Genomic DNA, 20960 nt, shown 5'->3' on the forward strand with positions numbered 1-20960 from the left:
AATCACCAGGTTCCCCCCCTCAGTGCCTCGTATCTCTGAAACTAGAACTGTTCCTCCTGAGTTTTTCCAGAATAGTTAAGGGAGGAATACTGGCTGACCATGTGGGGCAAAAGTACAGGCCAGAGGTCTAAAAATTCCTTATAAAGACTTTCAAACAAAACACCCATTTTAGCCTGGTATTCTCCTCTCCCCCACCACCCTTGGCTTTGGTGGTTCCTTGTGCAGCCAATGCCAGAACTGTTCTGGGAGTCTTCAGTGGTCAGATAATTTCCAGATGGTACACCCTTTGTAGACACTTCAGCTTGTCTTCCTTTTGTCCTGCTAGATCATTTACCATTCCTCTATCCATTCCATGTCTGATAGGTCATGGGCTGGGGTGCAATGTCTCTTAAGTTCAATTATCATGGAGCAAGTTTCTGGTTGTTCTTGCTTGGATGATTTTTAAAAGGAGAGTGGAATGAAAATGACTCAATTCTTTTGTCTTAATATCTGTCTTGGGACTTCCCTGGTGGCGCAGTGGTTAAGAATCTGCCTGCCAATGCAAGGGACATGGGTTCGTGCCCTGGTCCAGGAATATTCCACATGCCGCGGAGCAACTAAGCCTGTGCGCCACAACTACTGAGCCTGTTCTCTAGAGCCCGCAAGCCACAACTACTGAGCCTGAGTGCCACAACTACTGAGCCCGCATGCCGTAATTACTGAAGCCCTAGCACCTGGAGACCATGCTCCGCAACAAGAGAAGCCACCACAATGAGAAGCCTGCACACGCAATGAAGAGTAGCTCCCGCTCACTGCAACTAGAGAAAGCCCACGTACAGCAACGAAGACCCAACACAGCCAAAAATAAAAATAATCAAAAAAACAAAAAAACCCCCCACCTGTCTTGATTATGTGATTACCACAATTTCATAACTAAATTGACATTAAGAAAAGAATATAATAATAGAGTGGACATTTTTAAACTCAAGCTATAAAAACAAATCTTTTATAGAGAAAATTTGAACAGTGTGGCAAGTAGGGGAAGATGCTTTGTGGTTTAGGAAAGCAGAAAGGAACTTAAACGTACTTCCCAAATCATCTGAAGTAGGCCACTGCCCACTCTGCCTGAAGTAAAGTACAAGTTAGTAAAGCACAAAGAATTCAAACCTTCACAAATATGGTGAACTCTTCCACTTTCTCATTGGCTAGCAGCAATTTCTTCTGTGCACCTTCTAGGGCCTGCTCACTTTGCATTGCTAATCCTTGAAGATGCTTAGATGCTGCTGTTTCAATTTCTGCCATAGCAGATTCAGTCTCATTTATTTTTGATATGAGGAAAGTAAGCTTGAGATCCTGCAAAAAACCAGTAATCATAGAATAAAAAAATATTTCTTAAACAGATTTGGATGTTAGTTAGAGATGTCAAATAAGGAAAGGGTTTCATTACTCTCTCTGTATCTTGTATTCATTTTTATTTGAGTAGAATTGATGGTTGTTTTTGTTTATTTTCAATGAATATCCTGCACACATATTATCATATATTTATCATCAAAATGAGTTTATGCTTTTTAAAAATTATAAATCACTAAAAACATGGAAGCCATTTTAGACTGAAAGATTTCATATGTCAAATGGGAGTATTTAATTAGCTTATAAGTTTAGGTGGACCTAAAAATTTATATCCACTTATATAAATGCCAGTTAACAATAGTTTTCATTTATTAGAAATTATCAAGACAAGTCAATCTGTCTCTCTAATACAGCATTACCTTTAATAGTAAACAAATTCTTAGTGTTTTATGTAGAGATATAAACGTTCTTTGCAGTTATCTGAAACATTTAAATAGCTCATAGTAGTTTTGGGGAGAAAAAAAGGACAACTTTAAAAATGAAAAAGACATTGTTATGGTCCACCTCCAGGCTAAAATGTCCTAAAACCATACCTTTTTTTCTAACTCCTCTTTAGTTCTCTGATACATCTGTTCATACTGTGACTTCTCTTTTACAGCGACACTAAGTCTTTGCTTTAGTGAATCGATTGATACCTTCTTGTTGGAACACTCTTCAGTTAATGTCTTCACCTACAATAAAAGCATGAAGGTAATTATTGGTAAAGGCATTCTAGTTCCATATTGTGTTTGTTTCAAATGGAAACCAAATTAATACATGAATAAGTCTAGTTTATTTTCTCATAAATGATATCAAATTCAAGTATAAGATTTGTAGAACTCATACTGTGAATGAGACTAACAATACTGAAATCAATAGCAAAACCCCAAAATTGCACAAAAAAGCATGAATATTGGTATGTGTAGCCTTCTATCTAATAATATACAATTAATTTTAACTATATTTCCTTTAATTACTAACCTAAACTTCCTTAAGTAGGAGATGGTTGGTTTTTTTTTTTTTTTTTTTTCCGGTACGGGGACCTCTCACTGTTGTGGCCTCTCCCGTTGCGGAGCACAGGCTCCGGACGCACAGGCTCAGCGGCCATGGCTCACGGGCCCAGCCGCTCCGCGGCATGTGGGATCTTCCCGGACCGGGGCACAAACCCGTGTCCCCTGCATTGGCAGGCGGACTCTCAACCGCTGCGCCACCAGGGAAGCCCAGATTGTTGGTTTTGATTCTTAAATAAGCCAAGTCATGGATAATTTTCATTTGTATTCTCCAGTAAAAGTATAACATGTACTTTTTAGGATAAAATTAAATAAGTAATACAACATATTTATTTTACATTTCAAAGAATAGCCAAAGAAAACAGTTTTTCTTTTTCACTTTAAAGCTATTAAAGATAAATGATTACTTACACAAACATTGTAAGACTACCTTAAATGATTATTGAAGTTAAAAAAAATGAGCAAAATTTTAAGAATAGCACTGAAGAAACCTCTACGAAGTAATTATAATTCATGTGGGTCTGTGGAGGAGAAAGAGAAAAGAAAATCTGTATGCATGTGTCTTGCTCATGTAAAATTTTCTCTCTTAAATCCATCTGAGCATTACTTACATTTTTATCTCCAACAAGGAAAGTAAGGGAAACGCTCTCTCTGGAGTGGATGACATTTAGTGAATGCCAAAGCACAAGCTGTTTTATGATTTGTTTTATGATTTGTGTAAATAGCAGCTTTAAAATTTTTTAAGCAAAAAAATATCTCTTAGTCAGCAAATCATTGATTTCTAGTTTGGGATCAGATATTATACAACTATTTTAAATATGACTCTTTTCCTAAGTACACTGAATTAAATGTATATAAGGAAAAAGTACACTTTAAAAAAAACCGTGGTGAGTACACTTTTTAAAGAACTGATAGTCATTGACTATGATATTTTTCATCTAAAATATATGCTTAATTCTATCATTATAAATAATAGCTTTAAATAAAAGAAAATCTGAATAAAATGCAATTATGTGTCCCAGAAATATTAAAGATTAAAAAAATTAAACTTGATTATCTTCTCATGGTATGTTTACAAATATAAAAAGGATGAATGACTATATTATGTGTGACCGTTTGGAGTCTTGAATCTTAAAACAAATAATGTACTTTCAGAGCAAATGATGTAATTATGTAACAATACACATACATTTTATGAATATTTGCTATACCTTTTATTAAGATTGAATATTTGAGTTAAAGTTAATACAAGGTGAAGTGATTTTTTTCAGTGTCAGTGAACATAAAAATTGATACCTTTTTTTCAAGATTTTCTAGCATTTCATTAATACTCTCATTACTTTCCAAATTTACTTTCTGTCGAAATTTCAAGTCCTCTATCAAATGTCTTTTCATGGTTATATCTCTCTCCATTCGAGACATCCTTGAAAGGGAAAAAAAGACACTTTATCAAGAGTGATAGAAAATACTTCAACAGTGATGATATCTTACATATTATCCAATGTTATACCTATTGTTAATTTTTAAATGCTATCTGATATTAGTGAAGCTGCAAATTAATAAAATAATTGCATGGCATAAAATATTGCTCTATTAATCATTTGAGTAAAATATTAAAATCTATAATCCAGTTGTGACTTGGTAATTACAGTATTATATATATATACATTAAAAAGAACTGAGACAAATTAATAAAATTTATGAAAACTTAAAATTATTATATTTATGTTCCATTCTTGCATTCTAAGAAAAATACAAAGCAATATTTAGAGATTATCAAAAATCACAACACCGATAAGAAAGAATTCTATACTCTAATAAGCAAACATAAAATTTGATAATATTATATATTTATTATACATTTCAAAGAATAGCTGAAGAAAATAGTTTTTCTTTTTCACTTTAAAGCTATGTAAATTTAATATCATATGAGATTGAACTGACATATCAGTTCTAATTTAATATCATACAAGATTGAGCTGACATATCAGTTTAGCTTAAATTGATAACGCTAAGTATAAAATGATAGATGCAGTAACAACTACTACAATTACTACTATAAAAAGAACAACAGCTAACATTTATTGAGTGTTTACTATGTGCCAGTCACTGTTATAAGTGCTTTACATAAGTAAAGCACTTATAAGTACTAACTCATTTAATTCTAAGAACTTTATGAGTTAATTCTATTAAATTGAGTCCCAGAGCTAGCAGGTAAAGAAGCCAGGATTCAAAGAATGTTTCTCTAAAGTCCTCACTGGTAAACAGTAAGCAAGACTAACTCAATCCATAAATAAGCTTCAAGATAGTCTGTTTAAAAAGATTAACCAATCTTTTTGCCTAATAGTTTTATCTGTTAAGATTTTAAGTGATCTTCACTTATAACGTGGTATACCTGTATGTACGTGAGGTATACGTATTTCAAATTGTGAATGATTATAAACATGTTACAACTTCTAAGCTCTAGTATATCTATAAAAGATATAGAAAGGAAATAATTTTGATTCTGTGAGATAGAACATTTTAAACTCCTTTTTAGTATAAATATACAAAGTATTATAATATTTCATAACCCTCCAGTTATTTTAAACACAAACAAAACTTTCACTTTTTTTCAACCTTCGCTTTATAAGCTTAGGCATTAAATCCAATATAAAGATCAACCTATACATATATTTTTAGTCAAATAATTACTACATTCTAAAGTTTTCTGTTCATAGTCTTTCAGCCATTAGTTGATATTTATTCAGAACTAAATATGTTTAAGATGGAAAATCTAACTTTAACATTCTTACTCTGATTAAAAAATAGTAACTATCTTGCCATAAACCATGATATATGTAATATTCTTTAAACTTTCATCTTGTGTAGGCTTAAAAACGAACTAAGAAAGGCAAACAAGTTGGTATTGTTTCTTGGTGTGCAATGTTTAATAGAGTTAGCCGCCACTAGGTGGCACCAAATACAATGGATAAAAATATAAAACACATACTTTTCATGCATTTCCTTTATGTGTTCTTCTTTTGCCAGGAGTTCAAATTTCAGAGACTTCAAGTTTGATGATTGTTTAGTGAGTTCATTAGTTGCATTCTAGGTTAAAAATACACATAAATTCAAATATGTCTTTAAATCTTGTTCTAAAGTAGCATAAATATAAATGCCATTTTCATGAAGATAATAAAATTGCAAAAATTATGGTTATAATTAAAATGAACATCTAAACATTTTAATGTGCTTCATTTTGTATGTTCTAACAGAAATAACATGGCACACTAAAATTTTTATATAACATGCCAAAATCATAGAGGAACACACTCACATAATAATTGCAAAGAGTATATACCCAAAATACATTTACGGGAAATATGGATTTTGTAAAATGTAAATGTGTATGTGATTAATTATTTTTATGGTGTAGTAAGATCACTTAAAACTAATTCTGGATTTACTAATAACCTGTAACAGACTAAATATAGTCACAAAGCTTTGCTGCATCTCCCATCAAGAGGTGTAATCCGTCTCCCCACCCTTTGAATCTGGCCTGGCCTGCGATTTGCTTTGACCAAAAGTATGTGGCATATGACACTGTGCAAATATCAGATCTAGGCCCTAAATCCTTCTAGCTTGCATCTTTGCCCTCTTGGAATGCTGCTCTGGGATCACCTTCCAACAAATATAGAGGAAAGGCCATTTGGGAGAGTACTGAGGTACCCCAGATGACAGCCAGCAGACCAACTGCCAGCCTTTGAGTGAGGCTCTCTTGGAACTTCCAACTCAGGTAAATCCTTGGTTAAGAAGAATGCAGGCATATGAGGGGACCCAGCAGACAGCAGCAAAAGACCTACCTAGGGAACCCACTGGATCATAAGAAATAATAAATTGCTGCTGTTTTAAGCTGCTACATTTTAGGATAATGTTAGATAGTGAAAGATAACTGATAAAGAAACTTATGAATACTGAATACTTCCTTACTTGAACTTATAAACAATATTAATTATTAAAGTATTTATACATAATTATTAGTTTTTCAAAGCAGAACACCTTTGTGGTATTTGTTGTCTGCGTGGCCTAGGAGCCAGAGTGTTAGGGACACCTAACTTTCAATTTTGACTCAAGTTCCAAGAAAACATGTACTCTGAGATATTATTTAGTGACTTGATATTTTTGTTTTTCTACCTGTAAGACAGCATTGACATACATTAATTCATTTGTTAAATTTAAAAAGTATTAAATAATATAAATAGAATAAAATATAACTTTAAAAATATTTGTAGTAGTTATTTTGCTAATTTTTCTAATAACTATAGTTAATTGTTTCTATGAGAACTATTTCCAGGTTTGACTAACTTATTCTAAAAAATATAAATCTGAAAAGATGAAACCATTAACCACACAATGCAAATGTGAGTCAAATTCATCAGACAGACTTTAAATATCTCGTTGGTATGGCATATATAAATTTCCATTAAATATTATATTAATTTTCTTAAAAACCCAAGGCTACCTCAACTTGGCAACTGTACTGAATGCTAAAAGTTTTGATTAAATTTTGTGTTACACAATCTAAATTTCCATCATATTTTACATGTTTACAGTGACATATGGTGTCTTATTTCTAGCATTGCCAGAGTAAGATGTTCCACACTAGTAAATTTACCAAAAAATTGAAGCTTTTGCTTTAATCATTAAACTTAAATTCTTTCTGGAATGATTGTTCATTCATTTAGAAATGACAATCCACAATTACATTAAGCAATAGTGATACTTTAATATAATGATATTATATTATAAATATTATCACTATATTAATTATGTTATATTACTGTATCTAATTTATTATCACTGTATCATTATATAATGATGCCTTTAAGAACTATTATGATATAAATGGCTACTCAGCCCTACTCTGAATGGTCCCAGGCTGCTGTTTTTCTAATTTTGTATTTTTACCTTAGCATTTTAATATTTTTTTTCTGTCAATCTGTTGATCATAATTTCTTGATTCTCTCAATATTCCTGCCTAAAAACAAGCATCCTGGCCCTTAATATACATACTATGAATTTGCTGCTTTTGAGGTGTTTTCTGCTGAAAAGTTAAACAAATAAACTCATTACAGTTGTATTAAAAAAAAAAGACAAAAGGCAGTAAATGAACCCTGACAATATCTTCAACAGAATAAATTAAGTGGATTTTAAGATAGCTGTTTGATTCTTTTATGTTTTTAGACTTAAGCCTGTTATTTTAGGTGCCTGAAAAATGCTGTAATTCTGATTTCTGGATAATTGAGGGATTACAGAATTATAATAAATAAAACAATGCCAGCTTGATAAATACTTTGGCCAGACCCTCTAAGTCTCACAGTTATTTTGTTTAATCCTCAAAAATCCTTTTGAAGAGGGTAGAAAGGTATTCCTGCTCTAGACCTCTGGAGAAGCTAAGTAATTTCCTCAGTCAGGTCCCACACACAAGAAGTTACTGGACAAAAAAGGATCAAAACCCAGGTCCTCTGACCCTTTTCCATTTCCTACAACATAATACTTATCTGCAGCATGACAAAATCTGGAGTAAAACACATATTTCAAAGATGTCATAATGGTAATAATCTATCTTGGTTAGAGCTTTCCTGTTTAAGTTTATTAAACACTTTAAAAATTTTTCAGAGCAAAATGAGTAAAAGCATGGATGCTGGAGCCCTATGGATTGAGTTCTAATCTCAGCTCTCTTAGTAGCTGTGTGACCTTGGACAATTAACGTACTCAGTTTGCTTAACTGTAAAATAGATATAATAACAGAATTTATCTCATAGGGTTGAAACGAGTATTTAATGAGTTAACATTTTTAAAGGGCTTAGAACTAGATTGGCAATAGATTATATATAAATTAACAGTAGTTTAAAAACTATTATTCTTCATTATTAACTTACTGGAAAACTGGAAGAGAACATGGTATATACGAAAAGGTATCCTTTCAACAATCAGGAGGTCAAAAAAAAATCACAAATATAAGTTGGAGTACTACTCAATCCAGATTGTATAAAGAACTACAAATTAAACTAAATATAAATAACTAATGTATATATCATTCACCGGAATTTATATGTCACTATCTTATTATCTATCTATATAAAGTTGGGTTCCTTGAGGAAACACGTCTAATATGGGTAAAAATGAAGACACAGAAATGCACATGAGCACTCTAATTTCTGAATGAACCATGTACATCTCAGAAGTACACCTAAGAATTTACATAGAAAAGTCTAATATTAATTGGATAAAATAAAAAAGATGGATGTAGACCTTTAAGAGATTCAAATGTAACCATTTTTGTTTTACTAGGCATAGAAAACATCAAGTAGAAAATAAGCTATTTCTCAGAAATTTATTATGTTAGCAATCTGATATCTGTTATAGGCTGAATTTTGTCCTGGCAAAATTCATATGTTTAAGTCCTAACCTCCCCTTCCAGTACTTCAAAATGTATTTGGATAGGGCTTTTAAGGAGGTAATTAAAGTAAAATGAGGTCACATGGGTGGGCCTTAATCTAACATGACTGGTGTCCTTATAAAAGGAGCAATTAGGACACAGACCTCATAGACTGAGGGGTGACCATGTGAAGACACAGCAAGAAGGCGGCCATCCACAGGCCAAGGAAAGAGGGCTTGGAAGAAATCAAACGTGTCAATACTTCGATCTTGGACTTCTAAACCCCAGAACTATGGGAAAATAAATTTCTATTATTCAAGCCAGCCACTCGGTGGGATTTTTTTTTTTTTTTTTTTTTTTTTGCGGTACGCAGGCCTCTCACTGTTGTGGCCTTTCCCGTTGCAGAGCACAGGCTCCAGACCCGCAGGCTCAGTGGCCATGGCTCACGGGCCCAGCCGGGAGCGGGATGTAGGATCTTCCCGGACCGGGGCACGAACCCCTGTCCCCTGCATCGGCAGGCGGACCCTCAACCACTGCGCCACCAGGGAAGCCCTCGGTGGTATTTTGTTATGGCAGCCCTAGCAACCTCATACAATGTCGAAACAGAAATTTGTAGTATCAAGAGTATTATTTACTTCAAAGTACCTAGTCTTCCAGAATATTTCCATATTAAAGCATGAAATAAGACAAAAGTAAAGATTTACCCTTTTTGTCCCTATGCAGCCTGGTCAGTGTTCCGGGACTCCAGGTTAGATATGGACAATGTCACTTCAAACTTACATCAAGCATGATCTAAATTGCTTTAGGCATTCTCATTAGTCTCACCTTTGTAACTCGCACATTCCTTCAAAGTGAGAGAGATTTATATATGGGCAAAAACTAAGGCCAGCCTTACTTTTAAGTTGTTGACAGTCTCACCTGGACTTAGACACAATTCTTTATAAGCAAAAGGAACACTGGTCTTTATACTCACTCTCAGGTTTAACTTGATTAAACCAACTCACCTTTGCTCTATGCTTCTTCTCCTTTCCCCTAATTCCCTCCTCCTTCCCCATCTCCAACAAAGAACCACCAAGTTAAAACAGCAGCAAAATGTGTACAGGAAAGCAATTCTATTTATGTTGATACATTATTATGTTCAAAAAGAATTCTGTTCAGTGGCAGGCAGAGAGGAGTTGAATAGTGGAATAGAATGATAATGGCCAGTTTCCCTCGTCTCCTAAGTTAGGATTTCATGGTGTCTTGCTATTTTTTCAGAGAATAGTATTATAAGTTACCAGATAAGAATCTACCAGGCTAAAATAGAAAGATGAGATTGAATGTAGTATTAATAATTTAGGGATTATTTACACCATAATTTACCTTTATTAGTAGAATTAAATTAGAATTGATAGAAACATGTCTTTAAGGATTCAGTAACTTAATTAATGTTTTCATCTTTAATAAAATTTATAATCACCTTTAGTTTACACTGCAATTGCTTCATTTCCAAATCCATGCTCCTTGAAGGGCCAAGTGATGTAACTTGTATCCGTGGAACTGTTACCTGGGCAACTTCTTCAGCCAAACTTGTGATTTCGGATGAAGACTCCAATTTCTTTAGTAAATCTTCTTTTTCTTTCCGAAGCTCAGCCAAATCCGAATTTAGCTTCTTTTTAAAGAAAATAAATTTAAATTTATTATAAAAGTAATTACATTTAACCTAACAATTATCAGCATCAAATTGTACAGGTAGGAAAATGCTAAAGAAAAAAGTGACACTGATTACAAAAATAATTATAAAAACTACAAAATTTCTAACTTCCACTAGTTTTTGCTTAAGGTTGTAGGGCTTGTAAAGGTTAAAACAAAATAGACCAGCTGTACTCAATATCTTTTGGTTGGCTGGTCTTTACTCATGATGTGCTATTTCTTTGCCTTCATATAAACATGGGTGTGCCAGAGATTCACATATTTGATAACCTTGACTTCAGGGCTGATGTACTTAACTGGTAAAAGTCAAGCTGGAGCAGGACAGGATAACAGATGTTAGTTGTTTATTCCATTGGGTAGGTCTTACTACCCTATACAGCAGCCAAAATGCTTCTCATTTAGCAACAGAAACGTTAAGTCCAATTAGCAGAAGAGGCTTATTAGAGATTTAGTTCAAATAAATAGCATACAAACACATTCACTCAGTTTTATGCACTTGATTGATAGTTGACAAGTCCTTTTTGTAATGTTGAGGTAGATTGCACTAAACTCCTTACATTTAAATTTTTAATAACATGAACATTTTACTAAATGGCATACTGGTAATGCTTTTATGAAACTATAAAAGAAACCGCCTTAATGTTAGCCCCTTTCATTCACCCATCTGTAGTCAGCAGAACGCCACCAAGCTATAATGGCATAACAACTTAGAGATCCTTAAGAGGATAACTGCACTATTACTTTATTATTCCAAAGAAGCTTATAATAATGGTAGCTTAACATAAGGAACAATTATACAAAATGGTACTGAAGTCTCTCAGAGGTGGAAAAAATGCTTTCTTTGTTAAGAATTCTAGTTAAAACAGTAGAAGATGTGGCTAACATGTATAGTCATATATATACGGGACATAAGTTACTTAAGTATTAACACTATGTTTAAACACAATTTCTAAAAAGTATATCAATAAATCTGTAATTACATATATATTTGTGTATACATGTGTATACTGTTAAATATGAATATTTTAGATCATGAATTCAAAACTAGGGCTTGATATATTTGAGATTAAACTACGTTTTGGTGAAATAACAAGTATGTTTCGGTGAAAAAAAATTTTCTTTGGCTATATTGTAACCTATGATCTAAAAGCGTGTTTTTTTATATTTTTCAGAAAATATTCATCCCTGGATTGTCCCAAAGGTAACAAATAACATGGAAAATCAAAAGCAAACTCATAATTGCCCTAAATCTGAAAATCTTCCTGGTTATCATTCAAGGTTGAATACATCTCCCTCCCTGTTTATTAATTCTCTGCGCCCAATCGTCAGGTTCTATAAATTATGTAATATTTCTCATATTCATTTCCTTCTGCCACTTTCTTTTTTTTTTTTTTTTGTTTTGCGATACGCGGGCCTCTCACTGTTGTGGCCTCTCCCGTTGCGGAGCACAGGCTCCGGACACGCAGGCTCAGCGGCCATGGCTCACGGGCCCAGCCTCTCCGCGGCATGTGGAATCTTCCCGGACCGGGTCACGAACCCGTGTCCCCAGCATCGACAGGTGGACTCTCAAGCACTGCGCCACCAGGGAAGCCCCTGCCACTTTCTTAATGAAGACTCATCATCCCACTAAGACCACTGCAATAACCTTTCCCCTATGGGCAACCTTTCTCTACGTTCAAATCATCTTTTATACAACCTCCCAAGACAACACTGACCTGTTACTCTCTTACTCAAAACTCTTCAGGGGTTCCTCAGCCCAACAGAATAAAGCTCAGATGTGTGTGGTTATAATAAAGCTCTGTAAGATTTAACTTCAAACTTCAATTTGTGTTTCAGTCACACATCATCTGCAGTCAAACTTGTCTGCCCTTCCCCAAAACTTTCAGCCATTTCTACGTTGATGACTCTACACATGGTGTTTCCTTCTGCTGAAATCTCTCTCATGCATAAAGAGAGTAGCTTAGTATTTCCTCCTTTATGAAATCTTCTCTGCAGTTGTCTCCTTTTTTCCAACCAAGTAGCTTCTCCATTCTCTTAGCTTCCATAGCATTATGGCTGTTCCTCAACCATGGCCCTAGCAAAGGCTTGAGAGAGGACTGTGCCTTTGTTAACCTATGTATCCACCCCCACCCCCCTACCATGGTATCTAAAAGCAATGCTTTCTGTATACTAAGAAACAGAAGAAAGGTTTCAAAAATTCAAGTCTACCTGTTTGTCGCACAGATGGTGCTATAAACACATATATTGATTTCAGCTTTTATATATAATCTTTCTATTATTTTATTACCATATAAATTAAAATACACTTTTATTAGCAATGTAGTATTATTAAGCTTTTACTTAAATAGTATGCAGCAGAACATTTATCATCCTAAAGTTAATGTTCGGTATCTAAATTAGACTTTTTGAGATTTTCATTTGTTAAGACATAACTCATGGCTACAATTCTAGGTGGAATCTCAGGCAACACAGGAGACTAAATTTTAAAAAGTCTTTTAACATCTTTATTGGAGTATAATTGCTTTACAATGGTGTGTTAGTTTCTGCTGTATAACAAAGCGAATCAGCTATACATATATGTATATCCCCATTTCTCCTCCCTCTTGAGTCTCCCTCCCACTCTCCCTATCCCACCCCTCGAGGTGTAGACAAAGCACCGAGCTGATCTCCCTGTGCTATGCGGCTGCTTCCCACTAGCTATCTATTTTACATTTGGTATATATGTATATATGTCCATGCCACTGTCTCACTTCATCCCAGCTTACCCTTTCCCCTCCCCGTGTCCTCAAGTCCATTCTCTACATCTGCATACAGAAGACTAAATTTTGACGAGGATCTTTTCTTCCTGGTGGCTTCTCTCATTTGTTAAACTTGTATGCCATTAGATCTATTCTTTCCACAGTGGCAAATCCTGACATTATAAATATATCCTTCATTGAGCAAAGACCAAGACAATAAATATATCTCTTTAAAAGATATGTAATTATACCATTCAATTTAATGGTACAAAAATTTAGTAAACAAAGAAATACTGAAATTATGGAGACAGTAAACCAAATGACTTGCAATTTATTAAAATGTAAATCATGCTTTGATTAAACTGTTTTAACTCTATAATCTTTAAAACATATTTCTGATGTTAATTATATATGTCTAGAAATGCTACAGAGCACCTGTCAAAATAGAAGAAATAGACAAATCACACATTCTATCAGTTTCGAATCCTTTGATTATCCCTTAGCATTTTGGACAAGTAATTATGGCTCTATTACTAACTTCTCTCAGTTTAAGCATTCTATTCCTTAATTGAGAAGTTTTACAGATGAGACAAGAATGATAAATAATAACTTTCTTTTGTTTATACTTGGTATGGAATGTGAGACTTTTGTGGTGACCTTGTTAGAAAGTGATTGTGCTGTTGGGACTTCCCTAGTGACGCAGTGGTTAAGAATCCACCTGTCAATGCAGGGGACACGGGTTCGAGCCCTGGTCCAGGAAGATCCCACATGCAGCGGAGCAACTAAGCCCACGCACCACAACTACTGAGCCTGCACCCTAGAGTCTGTGAGCCACAACTACTGAGCCAGCGTGCCACAACTAATGAATCCCGCACGCCTAGGGCCCCTGCTCTGCAACAAGAGAAGCCACCGCAAAAAAAAAAAAAAAAAAGAAAACAAAAAAAACCCAGAGATGATGCTTGCTTACCTAGCAAAGGTAATCTTGAGGGCAGAATTTTTTTTTAAATCTGTGATAGCACTTGGTAAACTTTAAATTTACAGTATTATTGTTAGCATTATTAGCTTGTGGAAAATGCTACCATACAGAGTCTAAGAAGTGTCCTAAAGGCTGAGGACCTGAATTAATAAAAAGCTGTGCTATATACATACACACACACACAAATACCAAATAATTCTGTAATTTCTCTCATGACATAAACTTTACTTTGTCTTAAGTGACAGTTATTTGTTTGATCTTAACTTAGGATTCCCTACTAGGATACAAGTGCAGTTCCTCTACAATCTTTTTTTTTTTTTTTTTTCGGTATGCGGGTCTCTCACTGTTGTGGCCTCTCCCGTTGTGGAGCACAGGCTCTGGACGCGCAGGCCCAACGGCCATGGCTCACGGGCCCAGCCGCTCCGTGGCATGTGGGATCTTCCCGGACCGTGGCACAAACCCGTGTCCCCAGCATCGGCAGGTGGACTCTCAACCACTGTGCCACCAGGGAAGCCCCCTCTACAATCTTTTTAAAATCGATTTCAACTTAAAAGTTGATGTCAATGAGAATAATACTGAGATTTGTATTGATTTAACCAAAGGTTATAAAATAGAAGTTAACACTATGAAAGTTTAAAATGAGACACTAGTTATTAATTATTTATTTAAATATAACATTGAAGAAGCGTAAGTCTCTGAAGAGGAAAGAACCCTCTAAGCAACTGTAAGAAGAAACATGGAAATATTAGAGAATTCATTATTCAGTAATGAGCATAATATATTCAGTAATGAAATATATCATGGTAGGCAGAATTCTTAGATGACCCCCAGTGGCCTATGCCCTTGTATGTGTGTTGGAACTGTGAATATGATAGGCTATCACTCCCATGATTACACTATTTGCATTATGTTATATGCAAAGGGATTCTGTAGATGTAAATTATGGTTCCTAGTCACATGACTTTGAGTTAATCAAAAGTGAGATTACCCTGGCTGGTGAATAATCAGGTAAGCCCTTTAAAAAAAAGCCAGGGGCTCTTTTAGCCAGAGGTAAGATTCTCCTGCTGGCCTTGAAGAAGTAAGTTGCCATGTTATGAGAGGACTACAGAGGGGGCTATAATGTTAAGGCCCTAAGGAAGACCTCAGGAGCTGAGACTGGTCCTTGAGCAAGAAAACAGGTACTTCAGTCCTACAACCACAAGGAACTAAATTTTCCCAACAAACACAGAAGCTTGGAAGAAAAGCCTGAACTCCAGAAAGAAAGGCAGCTTGGCTGCTTGTGATACTCTGAGCAAAGGATGCCACTAACCTGTGCCAGACTCCTGACTATGGAAACTGTGAGGTAATGTGTATATCGTTTCTAAGCTGCTAAATTTGTGGTAACTTGTTACATAACATGGAAAACTAGTATGAATCCCAGATTTTAAAAAGCAGCCCCTTTTTTTGAACTTATTCCTTTTTCCCTTATTGCCTCCCTACCTTCCCTTAAGCAAGTGTCCTGAATCCACAGTACATAGTTTGTACAACATCCTCACTCTGGTTTTTCTTTTCCTCATCCATAATTTTGTGTTTATTTTTTCAATAGCTCTAAAAAAACTGTTCCAGTTTCTATGCTAGAAATATAAATTGCCTCTTCCAGATCTGCATTTTGTAGTTTAATTGCCAAGCAAAAAGCCTCTGGCCAGAAGTTTCCTTTTGTTGCTCTCAACAGTAATCCCATGAACAGGGTAGATAAGGCTCCCTGGTTGTACTCTCCTTTATTCTCTTACATGGGAGTTCATTCATGCCTTTTGTTTATTCTGGGCCCCAACTTGATATTTTCTGCAAGATTTTGCTAGGTAAGATCTACATTCAGGACCTGACTCAATATCTGTGATTCATTCCTTTTTACATACTATGTGGTAGGCACTGTATTAGCTCTATATTTTCGATGATAAAAAAGTTATAATCCTTGCCTTTAGGTAGTTACCAGTCTATAACCTAGAAATATATCATGATAAACTACAGTAAGTGCTATGGAGAAACAAATCGGGGAGCTAAGGGAACTGCTGCTGCCTTCAAATCCTGTCTGGTAAATGCAAGTTACAGCCAGTTTCCTTCCGTGTACTCCTCCTGATTTGTTTTGTCAAAAGTTTCCTGGAAGCTCGATATAACATTAAAGGCCATGGCTAGATATACAATCATCCTGCTTTACAACTTTTACTCTAGAGAAGGCATCTATCAGAAACTGCTGCATAAATTCAGGGCAGTCCTGATGAGATGGAGGGTCTCTTCTCCAGCAGGGAGCCTCGGTAAACATTTTAATGTTCAAGAATGAATTATCAGAAAAAATAAAACAGGGCCCGTGGAAAACATTCTTATAGCCCAAATGAAAAGAAGAAAAGGGTTTAGAAAAAAATAAAACCGGAAAGAATCATTTCCCTAATCGCCCCCCAAACAATATATTTTTAGAGACTCTCTGATCTTGCTGTCTCCAAAGAATAAAATATTCAACATCTGCCTATTCAATGGACATGATACTAGTTGTGTAAAGAAAATGGTTTTGAATGTTCAATGAGCAGTAAAGGAATAGGATGTGGTATAACTTTTCATTTCTAATAAAAGTTTGATTCTGACCTAACTTTTTTTTTTTCCTGGACAGTAATGACTTTATAGCATTGAAAAACACTATTCAGTTCTCCTCATATATTTTTCACCACTGGATTAGAAACTTAAAATAATGAACCATTTAAAAAATTTGAAAATGTTCTTAGTTGGGATAGTGGGATCTGAAAAGTAGACACATGGAAATGCAAGAAAACCCAGCTTAATATGAGGGTGAATGTCAGGGTCACAGGAGCAGGATTTCTGGGAAGCCTATGGAGGAAATAGATGGTGGCAGAAGGATTCTTTCCAGTCCACGCTGGGGCAAAGGTGAGATGTCAAATGTTAGAAAAGGTCAATAAGTAACCAGAGAAAGTGAGGGCTAGTTTCCATCTATAATGATAGTGGAGTCTCTTATTTTTCTTTCTCCTTTTGAAACCCAAAGGCCTTGACAGTCCAAGTAGGGAAAAGCAATCATTTATTGGGAATGGTCTGTTTCCAATTACTTCACCAAAATCTTTAATCTTGAATTCTGCATAGAACTGAGAATAGTGAATGAAATCATTTCATATTGAATACATAAGTTCATTTATATCTCACAATCAGTTTTTTTCTGGTTCACATTTAAGCAGAGGCAGCAATTTAAAAAATCCTATATTATGATCTTAAAAAATTATAACATAAGGATTTCGTTACCAGAACTAAAGCAAAAGAGACTGAAGAGAAAATTCTAGTTGAACAATATCCATGTAAATTCTATAGGCAAGACTCTCCTAGAAAGTCACCATGATCTTAATGATATTTCTCCCTCCTGTGGATAGTATTAATATTCTTTCATTGGGAAAATTTTTCTTTTACAAGGAATAAAACTGAAAGAAATAAAATTCTGCATGTCATCCATGTATGACTAAAAGCACAGTCACTTAATTAAAACATATGAGTTACAAAAAAAGTACATAAATTTCTAGGTCACTAGCAAAATATTTTCCATAAAAGTACTTATCTAGAAAGATAAATAGTTCAGATTAATAACCCTTCCAAGTTAGTAGCAAGTGTTTTAAATTTAAAACATGCATTTTCCTTCGTTATGATACCTGAGATATTCAAGAAAAAGAATTAAAAATTAAAAACCACCAACCAAAAAAAAAAAAAAAAGAAAAAAAAGAACAAAGATCTTAGGCAGAGGTGGAATTATTTATGTAACAAAATTTTCTTATGAAAAATATACTTAGTTACAACAACACTCATTTATAAACTATTTTCTGACAAATTCAGTTATTAAAAGCCTATACTATGTTTCACAAAATGTCAAGCAAATGAAGGTAATATAGAGGACTTTTTACCAATGCTTTTGCTAGTAGTTAGACTTCAGTAGCCTTTAGAGACCATTAAGTACCCTTTGGCTAATTGGCCAATGGTAGATTAATCCTCTCTTTATTCTAGCAGCACTATTTTAACACCCTTTACACTCTGTCAGTGTAGCGTCTGAATGACAAAATAATATTGTGCATGAATAATAAGCAGAAAAGTTAAAATAACATTTCATGTTTCACATGCCATACCTATGTGTCAGAAGAACTTTTCTTTTTAAGTCACTGACATTCAACTTTTTTAAACAATCTCATGTTGACATCTTACTGAGCTGAATCTTCCTAATTACTGCTAATTGCCTACCAAGAAAAAAACTCTTTTCATGAAGTGCAGTTGTCTAGTACAGATGAACCCAGCTCTAGTGTGCAGATTAAAGACAAAGCGTGACACTTAAGGTGCTACTTTGTTATAAGGTCATACTAAATATGGTTTGCAATTAACAAAGCAGTTTTTATGGTACTGAAAATGCCAATCTGTCCTGATGTGCTCAAATTAGATTCTATCAAAGAAATATGGATATCTGCATATGGATAAGAGATATGCTACTCTCATAACATTTACAAGGAGTAAAATTAATTCAATGCCCTTATCCTTTGTAATGTAAGTTCCAGATAATGCCCAATAATTATTCTGTAAATATGTCTGAATATTATTTCTCAAAATGAAAATCAACACTATTATTTCAAATGTCAAATTGTTTAAAAGAGCTTACTAATACTTTTAATTTTTAAAACAGCCCCCAATACTAAATACATTTAACATGTATCTTTTTATTTGTATTCATAGCTTTGACATAATAGGCATTTATAGTAACTATTAATCTATGTGATACTAGCAATATAGTGTTTTTCAAAATAATCTGAATAACAAAACTGATGAATTTTAACTGGACTGAAGTTAAACCACATTGCTTAAACTTCTGTTTCCACAACTACAGAAAAAGAATCAGCAAAAATGTATTACATGTGAAACTTGGAAAACTAACTAATACAACTGACTTTCAAGTATTCATGGAAAAACAATCAATGTTTGGTTTATTCATAGCAAGAACTGCTCAACTGTAGGTTTGTAATTATTTCAAATCCTCTACCGTAGTTACTAAGATAAAATTCCCCTTAAAACGTACATATCACATATTAAATACAGAGACAGATATATGTAACCAGAAGTATATCCAGAATAATTCAGCATTGTCACTATTATAAGAATTTCTCAATGTTCGTAAGGTAATATTAAGTTCAGTTTCAGCCCTCCAGATATTTGATGTACACATGGCATGCTTACCGATGACCATCAAGTTGCAATGCATTCCCATTCTGATTCCCTTCCCCAATAGAAATGCGAGAAGATGGCAGGGCCATCTGATGTCCTGAAGAGAAACTGAGCAATGTCTTTCTAAATCCCTCTTTTTCACTCTCTTTCTCCTGCTTTCTATTGCTTAAACTCAGCTAATTCGAAACAGAAATACCTATTCCTCACAGGTACTGTATACACATATTCTCTTTATGTTTCCTCTACCACTTTTATCAATACTTTTTTTTTCGGTTACTTAAGAAAAAAGAGAAAAAGAAATAAACATGCCAAATCACTAAAAACAACAGTTGGTGTTTCAGGGTGATATTAATACTGTATCTGTATCTACATAAAGAACAGCCATAAAATTTCAAGTGAAGTTACAGACAGTGATTGAGTTATCAGGAACAGAGGCTATCAAACTCTAGAATATCCGTAGAAGTCTCATGAAGTCTGCCTCATTCTCCCCAATTAAATTTGTTTTTCCTAAGCAATAGATTTCAATACTTTTTTTTTCCATCCTAGTGGGGTGATAATTGCTTCTTAATGCACTGTACTTTATTGCACAAAAAGGCCTTAGTGGACTGGCCTGAGGAAACTAATGCCCACATATATAGTATTGTTACTAAATGGAAGCCAGAGTCTAGACAATTAAAAACTGCTCATAATACTTAATTTTTACATAGACTTCAGAAGAAAGGCATCAATATTTCTTCAAATAATTTATGACTTCTAAAAATTTATAATAGACCATGATCTATTTCTAGAATTCACATTTTTATAAGGTAAAGGATTTTCAGTAAGCCTGTAAAATGCATGTAAATGATTATTAAGTTTATTTAAATTATACTGAAATCAATTCATATGAATAGTGCATTATCACGCTAATCTAAATGAAATATTACCAACGTTCTGGGTAATAAACCCAAAGGCTAAAGATCATCTCTAGCTCTGACTTCATATGTTCAAATGAGTAAAATGATATACATTTCTTAAATACATACTAAATATGAATACTGTCTTAATACTTAGAAATTGAATTTTTTTACTGATCGGGTCAACAGTTAACCACAGCTTTCCTGATTTGTACTACATCTAAGCTCTGCAAACAAGTTACTTGGATGAGAGCCAGTTGGGGTGTTTTTAAAGAAACCCTACAACTCATTACAAATTTAACAGCAGCAGCACTAAGTATTCATATGATTTTGATTACACTTATAAGTACACCCTACTAAAATTCTCAAGGGAAGCAAGTTAATAATGTTTTTCTCTATTTCCTATGCAAGTTTCACAAGATTCAAGAGAGTAAAAAAAAGAGGACATTTCTTTAAAAGAATAGCTTTTGCTATAATTGGATCTGATATAAAATGAGATTTTTCATTAAAAATGAATATATGTGAAAATATATATTAAAAAGGTAAAAAAATGACTTTCATGACATAGAGTAGAAATTTCTTTTAAAGGAGAAAAAAGAGATTTACAAACCTTGGACTTAGACTAAATTA

At 34.2% G+C, this 20960-nt stretch overlaps 1 protein-coding gene across 1 annotated transcript in view; it reads right to left on the reverse strand.

The window, feature by feature from the left end:
• The window catches only part of CNTLN (centlein), a 336707-nt gene that overhangs the window by 52603 nt on the left and 263144 nt on the right, over positions 1 to 20960 (reverse strand). Inside the window, exons 19-23 of the mRNA XM_065879183.1 lie at positions 10262 to 10453; positions 5371 to 5468; positions 3675 to 3801; positions 1923 to 2060; positions 1147 to 1332 (exon numbers count right to left, since the gene is read on the reverse strand). Of these exons, the coding sequence (XP_065735255.1) occupies positions 1147 to 1332; positions 1923 to 2060; positions 3675 to 3801; positions 5371 to 5468; positions 10262 to 10453 (741 nt within the window). The remainder of the gene's footprint in view (positions 1 to 1146; positions 1333 to 1922; positions 2061 to 3674; positions 3802 to 5370; positions 5469 to 10261; positions 10454 to 20960) is intronic.

This window comes from Phocoena phocoena, chromosome 6 (assembly GCF_963924675.1).
Source record: "Phocoena phocoena chromosome 6, mPhoPho1.1, whole genome shotgun sequence".
Lineage (NCBI taxonomy): Eukaryota > Metazoa > Chordata > Mammalia > Artiodactyla > Phocoenidae > Phocoena > Phocoena phocoena.